We start from the raw sequence: 19,497 nt of genomic DNA, 5'->3' as shown, positions 1-19,497 counted from the left end.
ATTGTTATTGTTTTATCTATTGTTCTTCAACCTCTATGTTAAATTGTACTTTATTGTTTTGTAATTGCTGCGTTTTATTGTATTTTATTGTTATGTAATTACAATACCCTGTATTGTAATTGGTTTTGTTAGAAAAACTTTGTATAATGATATTACATTTAACCTCCTAATATTCTCTAAAATTTCATAGGTTACCCTTTAAGGGCCTTGCATATTTTAACAAAGGAAATGTCCTCTTCTCTCAGTTGAGAATATTTATCTTATATATTTTTATTCTTTAAGCAATAGCACTCACTTTATCTTTTAACAAAACTATAATTGTAGTCATGTGGTAATAAGGCAAGATAGACTGCACTGGAAAAGGGGGTCATGTTCATTATGGTTTGGTGCTTTGTTTTAGTTTGTAACAAAAATAAGTATCTGAATACAATCTTAAGAGAGGGTACTGTCAGAGAGATTAATGAGACTGCTGAAAGAACACTGTGGCTCTTAGAGTCAGCTCTCCTTAGACCAATGATATTATGAATAAAATTCAAAGAAAGTGAAAACAATTGACATAGAAATAGGGGAAGCAACTATATGTATAGGAATATTCTCTTAGATGCAGAATTAGTGAAACATTGGTGGTTTTCTTCACAATTTGATTTTTTTTCTCTTTCTGAAGACTACTTATCCTTGGTTTTCACATTTGTCTTGGGGACAATTATTTAAGAAAACCTTTATAGAAATAGTATGTGGTGAATAACATACTAGATACCTCTGGTATATTAGTGTTCTTATTTTTGTAAAAATAAATTTTGGTTTCTTCTTAGCAGACTTTCTCCTTAGCCTATTTAAAGATTTAATCCTATATAACTTCTCCCTTTTTATTTTTTATTTTTTTTGCAAAACAGGACTCTTTCTATCTAGAATATGGGCCTGGTTGTGTTTTTATGGTGTTCTCGACAAGGTATTAAATGGAGTTAGGATTATACTAGAGAAGTGTACATACAAATCAGTGTCTCATTTTACAACCCTGTGGGTAGTTGCTAAAACTAACTTGAAAGTTATTTTTCTGTAAGGGAAGCACCTACTCAAATTAGTGGCATGTATTGCAACTTTTTAAAGCTTTTAACTGAAACTGTGCTATTTTTTACCATTTAGAAAAAGAGCAAAACAGGTTTTAAAATAACTTTAAAAAACTCTGCAGTGTTTGAAATGTACATTAGATACTTTTTCTTTTGGCCAAAATTTAGTTCCATGTGAGAGCCAATTAAATTTGCTGAAAGAATGTTTATTAATACTGCTAATGTGTAGCCTGCTCAGCCATTTCCTAGTGTTAAGTTTAGCTCTATTCTATGGGAAATTTTGGCCACATTCTTGAGCTTATTACAAGATGATAAACAGTTATATTTGACAGTAACATTCTGTGTTCTGTAAGTACTGTGTACTCACTGTTGTGTAATGAAATTATTTAATCCTTTTCTTTGTCATACTGTGAAAACTCCCTTGCATTTGGAAAGTGAAGTCTCCAGTAGGATGCTTTTTATTTTTAAGAGAAAGCAGAAGCAGGCATATATATAGCCGCTTTGCCAAGGCCTCAATGCAAGAGTCAACTGTTTGTGGACTTTATCAGTTGTTTGTTATTATAAATAAAAGCTTATCTTTGGGATTTTTGGCAAAAACTGTGAAAATATACACTTGTTCTTTTTTATAAGCACACCAATCAGAGGAGACATACTATATGTGAGGTAAATGCCGTGTCCGTGCCTAAGTTTCTGATGCCCAACTGTCAGGATTTTCAAGATGAGAATCTGACTAATATATTTGGGATTCTTATAAAAGTTATTAATGTGTACATATACATTAATGTGTACATATACATTAGTATTGGTTGGTTTCCAATTTCAGTCCCTTGTGATCAGAGAAGATGCTTGGTATGATTTCTGTTTTCCTGAAATTGTTGAGACTCGTTTTGTGTCCCATTATGTGATCTATCTTTGAAAATGTTCCATGTGCATTTGAAAAGAATGTGTATTTAGCTTCTTTGGGATGGAGGGTTCTATATATATCAATTAATTGCATTTCATCTAGGGTGTCATTTAATGCTGCTATATCTTTGTTGATATTTTGTTTGGAAGATCTGTCCATTTTTGACAATGGGGTGTTAAAATCCGCTACTATAATTGTGTTGCTGTCAATATCTTTCTTGAGGTCCTCTAGGATTTTCTTTATATATTTGGGTGCTCCTGTGTTGGGTGCATATATATTTATGATGTTCATGTCTTCTTGGTGGATTCTTCCCTTGAGTATTATGGAGTGACCTTCTGGGTCTCTCTTTATACTCCTTTTTTTTGAAGTCTATTTTGTCTGATATGAGGATTGCTACCCGGGCTTTTTTTTCTTGTCCATTTGCTTGGAAAATTTGTTTCCATCCTTTCACTTTCAGTCTGTGGTGGTCTTTTGACCTGAGATGGGTCTCTTGTAGGCAGCATATGTGTGGATCATGCTTTGTTATCCATTCAGCCGTTCTATGTCTTTTAATTGGTGCATTTAGTCCATTTACGTTTAAGGTTATTATTGAAAGGTACTTATTCATTGCCGTTTGTCTACCTGTGTTCCTCTCCTTCTCTCTCTTTTCCTTCCTTTCCTTAAAGCAGCCCTTTTAGTAATTTTTGTAGAGCTGTTTTGGTGGAGTCATATTCTTTTAGACTTCTTTTGTCTTGGAAGCTTTTTATTTGGCCTTCTATCTTGATTGAGAGTCTTGCTGGATAAAGTAGCCTTGGTTGTAGGCCTCTGTTTCTCATTACTTCAAATGTTTCCTGCCATTCTCTTCTTGCTTGGAATGTTTCCATTGAGAAGTCAGTAGCCAGTCGTATTGGAACCCCCTTGTATGTTACTTCCTTTTTCTTTCTTGCTGCCTTTAGGATTCTCTCCTTGTCTTGGAGTTTTGCCATTTTAATAATGATGTGTCTTGAGTCGGCGTCTTTGGGTTCCACCTGCCTGGGACTCTCTGCGATTCCTGGATTCGTGTGACTTTCTCTCTCCTCAATTTAGGAAAATTTTCCATTATTACTCTTTCAACTAGGTTTTCTATCCCTTGTTCTTCTTCTTCTCCTTCTGGTATTCCTATTATTCGGATATAATTACGTTTCATATTGTCTTGCATTTCTCTTAGACTCTCCTCATTTTTTCTCATTCTCTTTTCCATTACCTGGTCCGTCTGGGAGATTCTTTCCACCCTGTCTTTGAGCTCACTTATGTGGTCTTCTTCCTCATTAATCCTACTCTTCATACCTTCTACTGTGTTCTTTAGTTCAGAAATTGTATTCTTCATTTCCTCTTGGCCTTTGCTGATGGTTTCTTTTTCCTTTTTCATGTTAGTGTAGTTTGCGGAGAGTTCATTGTAGCTCCCCTGTAGTTTCTGGTAGCTTGTTGTAAGCTCTTTGAATTTTCTGATAACCAGTGCTTTGAATTCAGTATCTGATAGTTGACTTGCCTCTATTTCATCTAACATTCTTTCTGAGATTTCTTCCTTTTTTTTTCATTTGGGGATTGTTTCTTTGTCTTCCCATTGTTTGTGATGCCCTTCTTGTTGGCCTCAGCTTCTTAAAAATTGATCTGTTCTGGTACCCTGCGTTTATGGTGTGAACTTCTGTGGTAGGATACCTGTGAAATACAGTGGTGCAGTGTCCTGTAGGTATCTTGGTGTTCTCCGCTTCCAGTTCTCCTCTAGTTGGTTTCCAGGTAGTCAAACCTTTTCTTCTGGTCTCACTAGCTGCATCAGCCTGAGGGGCTGTTAGTGTGGCCTTTCTTGCATCTGGGTAAGCTCAGCTGGTCTCGCCAGTACCCCACCAAGATTCATACTGGGTCCGCTCTCCCGCGCCCTACTTAGAGCGGATTTTCTCCTAGGCTTTCCAGCCCTGGTCTGGCACGAGAGCGCACACTCCCAGCCAGGCTTTCCTGTTCTCGTAGGCTTGGGTGCGGACCTTTCCCTGTGTTGTGGCTGAACACACAGGGCAACTCACAGTTCTCCCAAACCAACAGCTACAGCCTGACTCCTGGTGTTTCCCAGTCTGTGCCAGCTGAGTAGAGATGGAGCTGGTCTGCACTGGGTGAGTAGGGATGGAGCTTGCAACTGACTCACTTCCAGAGGTCCTGCCAGCATCCCAAGACTCCCTGAGACTGTTCGGCACAGGCCCCAAGAAGCAGGGAATGCTCGGGCAAGGGAATGCTCGGGCAACTCTCAGTTCTCCCAAGCTGGCAGCCTGACTCCAGGGGTTATCAGAGCTTTCTGGTGTGCTTCCAAATGCTCACTCCTCTCTCTGCCACTACTGGCAGACCGATCTCTTATGGTGTTTTCCAATCTGTGCCCTGCCAGATGGTGGGGTGCCGGTGACCACTTCTCTCCCAGAGTTGGTGTTGCCCTCCCTCGGCTCTCAGAGACCGGCGTGGCCAGCCAGAGCCCTGGCACAGCCTGATGGAGGGCCTGTCGCTGCCTCTGCGCTGCTCCCTCGTACCTTGTTGATCCGCAGTCGTCTCCTCTCCTCAACCTCTGGTCATTCAGTGTCCACTACACTCTCTGGAGTCCTGCCTTCTTATATGCTGGGTCCCCGTTGGGCATCTGCTGTGTTCCTCCGCAGATCAGCCAGGTCCTTCTCCGGTGCATGGAGGGAAGCGAAATCCTTTGTCCTATTCCGCCACCATCTTCCTCCTCCTCTCCCATGTGTTCTTTATACTAGTTTCTGTAAAGCCTTCCCCTTTTTCCCCTGAAATTCCCTCCCCTTTGGTCACTGTCCCCCTGTTCTCTATTTCAGTGTCTTTGTTTTTATTTTGCTTGCTTGTTTGTTTTGTTGCTAGCTACCTGTTAAAGGTGAGATCATATGGTATTTGTCCTTCAACACCTGGCTTATTTCACTCAGCATAATGCTTTCCAGTTCCATCCATGCTGTTGCAAAGGGTAGGAGCTTCTTCCTTCTTTCTGCTGCATAGAATTCCATTGTGTATATGTACCATAATTTTTTGACCCGCTCATTTACTGACGGGCACCTAGGTGGCTTCCAGCTCTTGGCTATTGTAAATTGTGCTGCTGTGAACATTGGGGTGCATAGGTTCTTTTTGACGGGTGTTTTAGGGAGAACACAAATTTTGATGAATGCATGTTCAGTGATATGCTGGTCCATACTTCACTTCTGCAAAGTCTCCTTAATATCTGCAGTTTACATTTTATGTGTGTTTGCTTTCCATCATAATGTAGCGTCATTGGGTTCCATTGTATTATAATCTGGGGACAAAAGCTGTTTCTTTGTAGTAAAGGCCCTGTTATCCTAACAGATTGTTTTCTTGCAAAAGCAGTTTTGATAATCACAGTTTTCAGTTTTCATTGCTTCATTGGTAATCCAGTGTCACTGTACTGGAGTTACACTGTCCACTCCAGTGGGTAGATAACCATCTACCCACTTGGGTACTTTGATAACCATCTCCGAAGATGGCCCCAAATCGTCTTTGCCTCCTGGTATTCATCCCTTGTGCAGTCCTCTCGCACATAGTGTCAGGATTAGTCTATGTGAACAATAGAAAATGTCAGAAGTGATGGTATTTGACTTCCTAGGCTAGACCGTAAAAGATATTGATGCTTCTGTCTTGCTCTTTCGGATCACTTGCTCTGAGGAAAGCCAGGCGACATGTCATAATGATACTCAAGCAGCCCTGTAGAGAGGAACAGAGGCTCCTTGCCAAGAGTTATCACCAACTTGCCAATCATTCTGGCTGACATCCTGACTCTAACCCCCTGAGAGATGCTAGAACTGAAACTGTTTGGCTAAGCTGCCTTTGAGGTCCTAACCCACAGAAACTGTGAGATAAAAAATATTCGCTGTTGTTTTAAGCTGCTAAGTTTTGAGGTAACATGTTATATAATAATAAACAACTAATACAGGCACTTTATGTGCTAAGTATTAAAGTAATTTGCCATATGCCTGAATATTTTTCTCCTTTAAATCCACATTTTGGTTTTCTCTGTTGGCAGAAGAGTAAGTGCTTTTGAATTTGTTTTATTAATGTTATCACCACAGTGATGTTCAATGCTGAGAATTGTTAGAGCTTTTGGCAGTTTTTTCCATCAGGATTCTCACCTGTGTAACTTATGTTTGCGTGCCAGAAGGCTGTGAGCTGAGAAAAGTTATGAATTTATGTAAAACATGATATGCTGTATAGCCTTTTATGGATACATTTCATATGTAAAAACTATTCTTGCTATAGCCGCACTGTCCAATAGAAATATGATGTCAGCACATACATAATTTTGAATTTTCTAATAGCTTCATTAAAAAACCTAAAGGGAAACAGATGACATTAATAATGTATTTTTAATACAGTATATCTAAAATAGTACCATTTTGATGTATAATTAATGTGAAGATTTAATGAAATATTTTACATTCTTTTTTATTGATACTAAGTCTTCAGGATTTAGTATGTATTTTATGCACACCTCAATTTGTTTTTTTCTTTGCTATTTAGTACCTAAAATATTTTATTTATTTTTTTGCATTTTTTATTGTTGTTCAAGTATAGTAGTTCCTACTTTCCCACCACCACTTTCCCCTGCTCCACTCATCTCCCACCCTCAGTCCTACCCATCTTCAGCTTTGCCCATAGGTCCTTTATACATGTTTCTTGATGACCCTTACCCTAATGTGGCTAGTGACCATCATGTTCAACAACACAAATAATTTAGCTGAAGTTTAAAAGACCATATTTCAAGTTAGCAGCAATCAATAATGCATATAAACAATGGGAATGATTTTCTCAAACTTAAGTGGTGTGTGTCATACCTTAGCTTTGATCGGTATATGCATTTGTTTCCAATAAGTCATCTTCTGTTTTCTGAATGCCTCCGGGCTTTCAAACCTGTAGAATACTCTAGTGATAGAAGAGATTAGGGTTATCAGAGGTTCTGTATAGATTTCTCCAGATTTACTGACTCATAATGGCATGACTACTTCATTAACTTGAAGAATGCTGAATATGGACTTTCTGAAAGAAAAAGTATAGTTGAGACTGTACAGCACTAATTCAGAACCTTTAGGCTATACCTGGTGTAGGAGCACTTCCCAGGGGTTTCAGCACATCCCTTTACTTCCTCAAGCCTGGACCTGAGTGCAGAAGTAAATCAAATCTGTTGTCTCTCACAATTTCTGAAGTCCAATACTTGCCAACTGACATTTTCTTGGCTCACACATATTCAGAGAAGTTGGTGATAACTGCCATTTTTTACTCAGACATTGAGCAGATTAGAGATTTTTCTTTTCCTTCAATCCAAAATACACCATTAAGTAGAGGAGTAGCATAGATGAACAATTTTGTCACTAGAAATTCATGTAAAACTCTGTCACTAAAATGTACTCACTACTATTTTTGTAGGTATGAGTTAAAAAAAGGGGGGGGATTTTGAACTATTTGCAAAGAAAAGGGGACAGGAAACAATTTCAAAAGGGGCTTGATCCTGTGTCTCAAGCATCTTCTGTTGGGATACTTAAACCTTGGGTATCTTCAGAATCTTCAAAATAAGAATCTGCAATGTATTGTCCTTTTACAAAATATTATTTGGAGTATCCCATAGTTACCTAATGACTGGGAAGGAATTTCTTATAATTTTGACTCATGCAAATTAGTGGCACAATTTGAAATTTTGAATAAAAAAACTGGACCACAATTCATATGTTTTTTTCTTTTAAACCTTTTTTTTTTTTGCTTATAGCTTTCTTGAGATGTATTTACCCAGTGTACTTTTCTCTTTTCACAGTAAGTAACCAATGTGTTTAGAGTATCAGTATCTGAAATAGTCACCACATACATAACTGTTTCTAGAAGTTCTTTATATTCTCATTAATTTATTTGCAGTGTTTTAACATATTTTTAAATCTGATTTTCATTTTTTCAGAACAGTATTATATTTATATCATGTACAAAGTGAAGTAATACTACCCATTTTATGTAGTCCCTGCCTCATTCCTATCTTACTTTGATTCCTGCTCTCTTAAGACACCCTTTCCATCATGTTTTATTTTCTTCTGCTGTTTACTGCCACATTTCCAAGTCACATTTTTATATTGTTGTTTTATTATTTTTCTTATTTGACTTCTCATAGCTTCTTATTATGAATTATGAGGGATTAGCTTTTTTACACAAACCACCACATGCATTTCTCTCTTTCCATATTTGTGATATAGTAATATCAAGTTTTATGTAACTGTGTGTAAGTCACATGATACATCATGATTCTATTTCTTTTATTGTACTTTTAGTTTTTCCTGGTGGTAATAATTGCTTTGGGTTTTTTGTTACTGGTATACATATCACTGGTTTATTTATAATTTCCTTTCTCATACTGTAACATTCCTCCTGACATTGTTACTGCTGTAAAACACATTGTCCCTTATTAATTAACCCAAGTAATCTGTACATCCACTTTTTTTTCCCTTGGAAACATCTTTCCTTGAGTTTCTGTTCTCTGCTCTAAGCTTTACTTTTCCTCTAGACTTATTGGCACCCTCAGGAGTCACTTCACCCTCACTCATAGCAGGCCCCTTTTCCCGGTTCCCACGTCTCCCTCTTTCTAGGTTAGCTCTCTAGTGTGATAGCACACATCTCTAATAGCTTTCCAAGTTTGTAATATGGTATACATGTTTTTAGACTTTGCATTATATCCTCACACTTGATTGATAATTTGGATATAAAATTCTGGATCAGAACTCATTTTTCTCCCTGAGTTTTGAAGAGAATGTCCTTTTTGAAGAGTAATGTCCCATTACTTCAAATGTCCTGTAACTTTCTATGTTGCCCTTAAAAATTCCAGTGCCTTCCAAATTTTTATTCTTTATGAATGATCCATTTTGGTCTTTCTAAGACTTTTTAAGATCTTTTCTTTCCTCTAGTATCCTAAACAACAACAACAAAAAAAGTAGAGTATATGTTATCTAAATCCAGCAAAATATACTTAATCTTCATGAAAGAGTGAGGACAAGAAAGAATAATTATAAATATGACCTAGCAGTGTGTTTAGGATTCCAGTATTTGTAGAACTAAAGGTTTTGTTGATTTCTGTCATTGGCTCAATATTTTATGAAGTGAAGTAGATTCAAGGTGTAGTTTAATACAAAGGAAACTTACTTGGTTTACCTTAGTAGATATCTACTAAGATTCTGAAAATAAAACTTGAGCCAAATTTTATTCCTTAAATGGCTTAAATAGTCATGGACTTTGTTGATAACAGTGAGGAGGGTATATGTAATCCTCATTCTCTTGTTACTGCCCTGATTTAATACAGTTTCCTTAGCAGATGATTCCATATATAGTTGTACATTGAGATGTTGTTATGCAACTTGTAATATCATAAATATTATTTAATAGTCCTCTTCATTTTATTTGTGATTTTACTTGTTCTTTGTTCTTCATCTTTATTGTAGAGAAAGATTTTGAACCAGGCTCTGCCATTAAGTCCAGAAAACATTTCTTAAGTAAATGGCTTTGCTAACTGAGCTCATTTGGTAGACTGATTTTAACACTGGTATTGCGGAAACTTTCAGTATGAAAACCTACACTAATCATCTGCATTATGACAAATTACTAATCATCCTCTCTCTAAAAAAAATGAAGTCACAAGGGATTTTTTTTTTTTTTTTTTGGCCCATGGAGCAGTGCAAGTAAACCCATTTGCTTGAAATTGGTTCCTGGGAATTTATTGGGAATAACTGGGTTAGCTTTAGCTGAGCAGGACTTCGACTCAAGGTTCACTTAGTAACCACTCTTGCTTGGAATAACTTTTTCAGGTTAGGATAACAGAATCTTCTCAGGAGATCTTCAAAAGTCGGTTTAAGAGTGAGGGATATAATAGACTGAACAAACACATAATATTGAGTTATTCACAAGTTGGTAATAGGAAACATTAATGAGCTTTTTGCATATAGCAACTGTAATTCAGAATCCCATGTTACTGTTGTACAAATATATTATTTATGAGAGGAATTGAGAGGACCGAATGAGCTGATAACATTGCATTCATCTCTTTCCCCACGATTCTTCCGTTTTATTTCATTTTCTCTGAATCAGTAGAAACTACTTTGGACTTAGTTTTTACTGGCATTACTTCGTGTCTGTCTGTTTGGCATCATTATAGAAACCCTCACTGTGTTCCGTGGTCCATGGCAAGCAAACTGGAAGCATTGAGATTTCAACATAGAGTATTTTCTGATACATCTGAACTTCTCTGCATAAAGCAGAACCTTACTTATGGGACTAAGTCAGAATATTTTATGACATCATGTCCGAGAAGAATGAAAACTTTAAAAAAATGAATATAACATATATCTCTGAAATGTGAATATTTTTTTCAAAATATCATTTTAAATTGAGACAAATTAGAGCAAAAGAATTATCAGCTTTTTATTAGGGAACATTAAATATAGATGCAATTCCTTCAAAGTAAAAAGAAGAATCTGACATTTCAAAATCAGACAGATTTCAAGTTCTGGATTTCAAAAAGGACTTTCTTATACTTTGTACTTAGAAAAGTGAACTACAGTATAATTAAATGAGAATTGCATAGATAAAACACAAACTCCTTTGATATCTTGCTGATATGAGCATTCTGAAAGTTTGAGTGTGGTTTAGCAAATCTTGTTCTTCTGATTCACATGTTAAGGTAATCTAACACTTTATTCTTAATCTTCTGCTTCTATAAGAATCTAAAGAGGAAATGCTTATAATAACCTCATGAATTAAGTTTTTCATTCTACCTGAAAACTGCTTAATTTACCCTTCTTATTCTAAGATTTCTTATCTTACATGATCTTTTAAAGTCCTGTAAAATTTTGCTTGTGTTTCTGATAGAAATCCGTATTTACCTCTCCAGAGTTTACTTTTTAAACTTAAGTATCAGTCAGTGAGTTTTGGTTGGCTAACTAAATTGCCTATCCTTAGCCTGACCAGTCATTTATATCAATTTTTTTCTTTCAGTTTTCTCATATAAGATTAAGAGAAAACTTTACTTTCTTGAATTCATTAGGAAAAACTCCTTTTTCATTTCTCTTTTTCTAAATTAGTTTGCCAGTGATTGTCTATATGAAGAATATAATCTGAAAGGTCATGCTGTTTACTTAACTTTTCATCTAGGCTTAACTTTTCAGAAAAAAAGAATGCTTTGGCATTGAGTCTTATTAGTTAGGCTTCATCAGAGCTTGCTTTTAAGCCAGTTTAGAGAGTCATTCAACAATAGCTTTGTGTCTCTAAATAGCCTTTGCTACCTTTGCTGCCTGGCACAAACAATTTTATTCACTATGTTATGAAGAAAAGTCCGTCACATGTTTCTCTTGCTTAATAACTTGACCTTTTGCTCTTAATAATGTATTTACTCAACCTCCTTTATGTCTTTCTTCTGTTCTTACATTTTTTCCTCTCTGATGGTATTTTTTCTGCCTACATTTACTTCTGAAGGGAAGAACATTTAATAAGCAAATAACACTTGTTGAAAAATAGGCTCTCCTTGGGTTAACTAATTAATCTACTTCACTGAGTCTTCCATCATTTTCCAGGACAGTCTCCGTAAGAAGGATGACAGAATTGAAGAGCTGGAAGAAGCACTAAGAGAGAGTGTACAGATAACTGCAGAGCGAGAAATGGTGCTAGCACAAGAGGAATCAGCCAGGACCAATGCTGAAAAACAGGTCTGCGATTTTATACAGTTACTGGCAATGCAGCTGGTTAAACGAAAGGTAAAACCCCAGCAGTGTAGTCTAGGGAAACTATACATATGTTTAACGGGTTCCAAAAATACTCATCAAGTCTAAGTACTTAAACTTAATAAGAATTGAAGTGCAACTACATAAGAAGTGATTTGTGTTACTGCAGAAGTCTCTGCATTAATAATTTGGGACTGATTTCAGATATATTGTTGTATATGCTTATATATCTGATGAGATGAAATGGAACTTGTCTGTCTGTTACAAGAATGGGCAGAACCCTGCTTTTAATTTGAATGATAAAACACAAACATTTCTGAGTTAAAGATGTGAATTTTAAATAGCCAATAGTTTATTTATTTTATACCCTGGCTTGTTCAAAAGAGCAGTTAAAGTTACCACAAGTGAAGCTTATTAACAAGTATGAAAGACCATAGATATGGTGATGCCTGAGAGTCCCAGATCAGCATATCTTTTGAAGTGTCTTATTAAAGAGTTCTTTGGCTGTTTTCTTTATATTTTTCTACATCGTTTTAGGTGCTCATATTCTTGTTTTTAACTTTTTATTAGGAAGGATAATTAGAGATGGGAGATGTGATTGGGAGAAACAGTTTTACCAGTAAAGACTATAATCTCAAGTTCCATTATGAGAGTGTGATTGGAGGCTTTGAGCCTGCCTCATACAGAGACTCATGACAATTAATTTTTCAGTGATTATTTCTTTTCCCTTTCTTTGTTGGAGGAATATAAATATTAAACAGGTAAAAAAGAGTTCAGTGAGAGAGTAACATGAATTTTGGGGGAAACCTCCCTAATCAGACCACTAGTACCTTTGTGAGTTAAGGTATAGCAAGGAAGAAGGGTACATTTCAAAGCAGATATATTGGAGTAGGTCCCACAGAGAACTCTTCATGCTCTGCTAGGTATAAGGATGTAGTTTTTATAGTGTTGAGAATAGAAAGAAAGACAGACTGTTAGTAGCAAAGCTGAAGGAAAATCGATCTTTTCACAGAATGACTGTCTTTCAGTGCCCGGCCTCAGTCTACTTTCTTTTTGAATATTCGCTAACATACAGTGGAGTAGAGGTTGGGTAGTGGAGTGCTTCAGAGATGACATGGTGGTAGCTATTGTTTCAGAGTGAGGAGGGATCTTCTTTTAGCTTGATTTTACCTTTTTTACACACTTCCTTAATTTTCAAAATGAAACCCATTTTTTTCTTGCTGTAAAGATTTCTTTCTGCTTTGGGAATCATTACTTAGTTATAAGTCTCACATATCAGATAACCTGTAGAAATTTTGGCAATTAATAATAGATCATGTCATTATGGACCATCAACTACTACTACTGGTTATAATTTAAAACTGGTTATAATTTTACCAGTTTTAATTTATATAAAATGTGAGCAAAAAATACAGAGTTCCTATATACACTCCTTTCTCCATATCAGTTTTCCCTGTTATTAACATCTTGCATTGGTGTGGTACATTAAAATAAAGTACAGAACCTTTTAAAGTTTGAGCAGGGAAAAACTCTCAGAGGAAAACTTTCTTGATGCCTTTCCTGCATTCTTTATAGGATCCTCTTAGAGTTTCTTTGTTCCTCATATATGCTGCTTTGTAGTGAGCCCATGCCCCAAATTTGAAGTTGGTACTAATGATTCAGTGAAGGAAGATGTCTTCTAAACTGTGTAGGCCAGTGGAGAGATAAAAGGGAACAATCCTAGGAGGAAACCCCAGGGTTCCTCTCCACATGATTTTCTCATTTCGAAACTTCTCTCTAAGTTTTGACAGGTGTTGTATTTTGTTAAATGCGAGAGTCCATTTTCTTAAAATGTATATAGAGTAAAATTTCTTCTCTGTTACTATTCTTAGAATTACCTGGAGGTAAGGGAGCAATATCCTTAACTTGGATTTATTTTTATAGTAAAGAATGTTTTTGAATATTTTGAGTAAAATGCAGCCTTTCAATACAATTAACATTTCCATGTGAGTTTTGATTTTTATTTTAGAAGCTCATTTTAGTAGTTATACTCATTTTCTTCAAATTGCTATTTTGACATTATTTGGCTTATATGTTATGTGTAAATCCTTGATCTAGAAGATCATAAGGTGTCCCAGCTGGTGTGGCTCAGTGGATTGAGCACCAGCCTGCTAACCAAACGGTCACTGCTTTGATTCCCAGTCAGGGCACATGCCTGGATTCCAGGCCAGGTAGGGGCATGAGAGAGGCAACCACACATTGATGATTCTCTCCCTCTCTTTATCACTCCCCTTCCCCTCACTCTAAAAATAAATAAATCTTTTTAAAAAGAAAACAATATCATAAGATTTTGCTGATGATTTGCTAGATGATAGTAGATTAATGAGCATGTTTTAAGAAGTACATCTTTTTTATTCAGGTTTTGAAACTTTGTTTGCACATTTAAAAATTTGTATTCCAATAATAAAATTATTTAAAGAAAAGAAATATCACTCTAGATTAAACTGCATTTTGCAGCCTACAGGACATCTTGGACCAGCTTGGATTTTACTCTAGATTTCACTGTCATCCCACTCAGCTTCCTTTAACATGTAAGTGTTTCCCTTCACTGTCAGTAGGTCTCAAATCTGTGCTGTGAAAATGGGCAACACAGTCATCTAAATTTGATCCAACATGTCTTCACCTTACAGTTAAATAGCCAAAAGAAGTAAAATAAAATAAGGCAGTGCTTTTGGAAGGTATGGTGAATGATGGTGACATGCACCTCAGTATGATTTGCCTGCTTACTCTTCCTACTCAGTTGTTTTCTTCGAAGGCAGTGGCTTTTTCTTCTGTGTTTCTATCTTCATTTTGACTTAATCAAATTTCTTAATCTGGTTTGTCAGATGTGGTTGCATTGGAAGCGGAGCTAGACACAGAAACAGTGGAGTTCAGTCCACACAGTGACTGCTACCAAATGCCTCATTTTTTTATTCTTAAAGCTTTATTAAGAATAAAAATCTTTATTCCCTACTGGCTGCAAATCTCCCTAGTCACTTACACAGCAGTTATCACCATGATACCCAAGTACTTTTCCAGTAGAAGTTACCCCTGCTGAAGCAGCACTAATGATGATGTGTGGTAATGGAATTATAGTTTCACTCCCCAGTCTTCCCCTGTACCTTCTTACTTTTAGCTATTCCCATAGTGGGCAATTAATCCTTTGCTTTTATAAACATAATCCTGTACTAATCTGACTATTTATAAGTTTTCTTTCCCTCATTTTTAATTAAGTGGCAGTAATGCTCAAAATAAAATAATGATACTTTTACTTATGTTACCTTTTCTATAAATATTTATTGAATACCTTGCTACACTAAGCACTGGAAATAAAAAGGCAATAGATACGGCCTCTTCCTCAAAAAGTTCATAGTTTATTAGGAAAGACTGAAGAATGAAACTTTAATTATGGTTCAGTTTGATAAGGACCATGGTAGTGATCTGAACAGAGAGCTTTGAGGACAGAAGGAAGGGCAACCTAATCTAGGTTGGAGAGGCCAGTAAGCTTCCTGGAAGAGATGGCTAATGCATGAGGTTAGTCTTAAAAGGAAAGAGTTAGGCAAAGAAGAGGTGAAGGATATTCAGTGTATTACATGTAAAGGGACCAGCATAGGTAAAAGCTGGAGGCATCCAGGGAGCTTTAAATAGTGATTCAAGCTACATTTCAGGACAGATATGAATAGCAAGATCCATGGGAGTGAGTGAGGGTTGGAGGAAGGGAGAGGGGAGTATGTGCAATCAGATCATGCTGAAGCACGTTTAGTCTTATCTTACAAGGTAAGTCCTCACTTAATGTCATCGATAGATTCTGTGACTTTAAGTGAAATAACATATAATGAAACCAATTTTACCTTAGGCTAATTAATATAATGAGAGTTAAGTTCCTACGGCATCTTATCAGTGTTATAATGAAATGACATTGAATGAAACAGCATTACTCGAGGACCTGCTGTACTCTGGAATTTTGGTTTATATTTAAGGCAATGGAGAACTATTGTAGCATTTTAGGCAGAGAACAGTTTGTTCTCATGTTTATTCATGAGTTTGCTTGCCGATTCATTCCTTAAGCAGATCTTTATTGAGTATCCAGTGGCGTTGTGGTTGTCCAGGGTAATATATCATGAAGAACAAAGCAGCTGTTCTCTCCTCTAAGTTAGTTTACAGTCCTTGGAGGGACACAGATACTAACCTGACAAATCACATTTAATTACAAGTCATCACAAAGTGCTAGTAATGATAAGAACAGGTTTTCTGTAACAGACAGTAATTTGGTAGAGGTTGGCAAAGTTAGAATATTTTCAATTGAGTACTCAGAGAGGATCCTCTGAGAAAGTAACAGTTGGCCTGAGTCCTGAAGGATGACTGCCCTGTGGAGAATGGGGAGGAGCCAGCACTTGTGACTGCAGGAAGTTGGGAACAACTTGGGCATGTGTGAGAACACCCAATGCATGAGTGATGGGCAGAAACAATGCAAGGTATCAGGGCCTTATATAAGGGATGGCAAGAAGTTGGTGTTTCTTAGAGTATTGAAAGCTGTTAAAAAGGGTATGACTCCTCTCATTTGTGGTTTTAAAAGATGATTCTGGCTGCTGGTTGGAAAATGGATTCAACAGGGCTTATAGTGAAAGCAAAGATCTGATGCGTTTATTAGAGTATTACAGGCCAGAAGTCCAGACTGAGTTACACACACACCTAGAAATGCACATTTTCCCACAGGTATGTGCGCTCAGCTCCACAGCTTCTAAACATACTTCTCCCTCAAAGTGATTGCCTAAGAAGACACCTATGATGTCCAGATTCTCCTTTATCATTCTCCTTTCATAGTCACGCATCCCTCCCTCACTTACCATAGGCACATGTCTCTGGAATCCTAATTTCTGTATTCCTCTGGGAGGAAAAGAACCCTCTGGGACAATAACTGGGATAAAGGGAAACACAAGTCAAAGAGAAAAAGGAAAATGTAAGACTTAATCATTAAAGAATAAAACTATTCTTTATTAATTAAAGAATAGTTATTAACACTCATAAATTTCCTTTTTCCAAAAGAATTTCCATAAATTCTTTTGTGTTAATCCTCACTCGAGGATATGTTTTTATTGTTTTTTAGAGAGAGGAAGGGAGAGAGAAAGAAACGGAGACAGAGATTGAAACATCAGTGTGAGAGAAACATTGATCAGTTGCCTCTCATATTTGCCCTGACTGGAAACCAAACCAGCAGCCTCTCTGATATACAGGAGGACACTCCAACTAGCTGAGCCAACTGGCCATGGATAGTTTGTTCTTAGAGTTTTTAAATATATAATAATGGATATCAAGTCACCATAGTATTTATATTTAATTGGACAAGTTCTCTTTTAAAAAAAATGAATGATTCCTTATTTTTAAAAACAATTTCACTTCTCTTTTTTTTGGTGTTGTCAATTTATTTTATTGTTGTTCAAGTACAGTTTTCTGCCCTTTCCCTCCACCTCAGCCCTCCCCACCTCCCTCCTGTTTCCATCCCCCACACCCCCCTGTTCTTGTCCATGTGTCTTTATAATTGTTCCTGCAAACCCTTCACCCTTCTCCCCTGGAATTCCGTCCTCTCTCCCCTCTTGTCACTGTCAGTCTGTTCTCTATTTCAGTGTCTTTGGTTATATTTTGCTTGCTTGTTTGTTTTGTTGATTAGATTCCTGTTAAAGTTGAGATCACATGGTATTTGTCTTTCATTGCCTGGCTTATTTCACTCAGCATAATGCTCTCCAGTTCCATCCATGCTGTTGCAAAGGGTAGGAACTCCTTTCTTTCTGCTGTGTAGAATTCCATTATGTAAATGTACCCATAGATTTTTGATCCATTCATTTACTGATGGACACCTAGGTTGTTTCTAGCACTTGGCTATTGTAAATTGTGCTGCTATGAACATTGGGGTGCATAGGTTCTTTTGGATTGGTGTTTCAGGGTTCTTAGGATATAATCCTAGCAGTGGAATTGCTGGGTCAAAAGGCAGATTCACTTTTTAGTTTTCTGAGGAAATCCATAGTGTTTTTTCATAGTGGCTGTACCAGTCTGCATTCCCACCAGCAGTGCACCAGGGTTCCCTTTCTCCACAACCCCTTCAACATTTGTTGTTTGTTGCTTTGTTTATGATAATTCATTTTTAAAAATAGTTTTTTATTGATGTTCAATTACAATTGTCCTCATTTTCCCCCATTACTCTCTCCTGCCTTACCCATCCCCACTTTCCACATTAAATACTCCCCCTGCCCTGTTGTCATTGTACATCTTGTTAAAAATACCTTGAAATTATGTATAGTACGTTTTGATCCTTATGACTGGAGGAAATCCTTGTTCTCTCCCCTTGAATTTGTAGTATCTGCATCAACCTGGAATGCTACAGCCAACTGATAGGTTGGTTAGAGGGCATTGTTCTTGTCACCTGGTTATTTGTTTTCTGTGAGTCTGTCTTAGGTCATTGTAGAATTTTAGCCTGTTCATTTTGTTTTCTTCATAAAAAGTAGTTTGGGTAGCTTTAATAAATTGTTAGAAATGTGTGCTGTGAAATTCAATCCTCAAGATATTTTTGTTTTACAAAGTCATGTAGTCTATGTTTCCTTTAGGAAAGAAAGTAGGAAGGGAAGGAGAGAGAGAAAAAACACTTTTTTTAGCACTATTTAAAACAAAATTTCTATTAGACCTTATTCCTAGAAGTAAGAAGACACAGAAACTTTAGGATTAAAAATTTTAAGTATTTGATCCTGATGATCTTACATATGAATTGGAAAGATCTGTTTGAATATTCACGACTTTTTTCTCTTAACCACACAGATGTGTGTGCACACATGTTTCCTGTGTGCTGAAACTTAGATCTAACTGTGATTATTTCAGTAGCAGTGTGCACTCCCATAGCTTGGGTGTGGTGTCTAAACACCACTCTCTATTAAAGAATTTGAATTCCAGACTGAAAATACTGTTTTCCTTTTGACAACAAGTTAATTCCATGAATGTACATTTTTCTTTGCTAGTGCTTAGTGGTTACTTAAAACCTCTGTAGTCTTTATAGCAGCACTGGCCAGTTAAACTTTGAGACAGTGGAAATGTATAATGTGTCTTCTATCCAATATGATAGCCCTGGCCACATGTTTCTGTGAAGTGCTTAAAACATGGTCAGAGAACCTGACAAACTGAGTTTTTACATTTACTTAATTTTGCTTAAATTTAAACAGCTGAAGCTGGCTAGTAGTTACTCCTGTATCAAACAGCTGACTTCTGTAGTGTGTCAGACGGATAGATTCATACATATGTACACACAGACCTAACAGCTGCTGTTCAGTTTTTCTTATGGGCCTTATAGAGTTGCACTGCAATATACAAGTACAAGCACTTTCTGATTAGTTGGCCCATTTTTAATTTTTGTTTTTAGAAAAACATCTGTGGTCTAAAACATGTTTGTCAAAAGTAATTTTCTCTTTAAGAAATAATGGTGAAAGACTAGGTTAATAAAGGATTTAAGTCACTTTCAAGAGATGTCATAATTGTGTGTTCTGTTTGTTGCCTATTCATATAATACTAATCACTTAAGTGACAGGGTTATGAGTGATAGGATTAATGTAGGAAAAAAGGAGTAAGGTGGTTAGGAAGTGAGGAGGAGATATTTGCCCATCATGAGAATATGTCATCCCAACATTGAGGTTAATCCCTTCAGAGTAATCATTTATTCAGTTTACTATATTCCTCAATTATTTATTTAGTTTGTTTATTGAGAGCTCACTATGTGTGA

At 36.5% G+C, this 19,497-nt stretch overlaps 1 protein-coding gene across 1 annotated transcript in view; it reads left to right on the top strand.

Moving 5' to 3' along the window:
* Positions 1–19,497, top strand: part of ERC1 (ELKS/RAB6-interacting/CAST family member 1) — a 549,219-nt gene that overhangs the window by 268,321 nt on the left and 261,401 nt on the right. Inside the window, exon 15 of the mRNA XM_037064795.1 lies at positions 11,574–11,705. Coding sequence (XP_036920690.1) covers positions 11,574–11,705 — 132 coding nt within the window. The remainder of the gene's footprint in view (positions 1–11,573; positions 11,706–19,497) is intronic.

This window comes from Sturnira hondurensis, unplaced genomic scaffold, assembly GCF_014824575.4.
Source record: "Sturnira hondurensis isolate 20B ecotype Veracruz unplaced genomic scaffold, ASM1482457v3 Scaffold0015509, whole genome shotgun sequence".
NCBI lineage: Eukaryota > Metazoa > Chordata > Mammalia > Chiroptera > Phyllostomidae > Sturnira > Sturnira hondurensis.
This window is presented reverse-complemented; position numbering and strand designations above follow the sequence as displayed.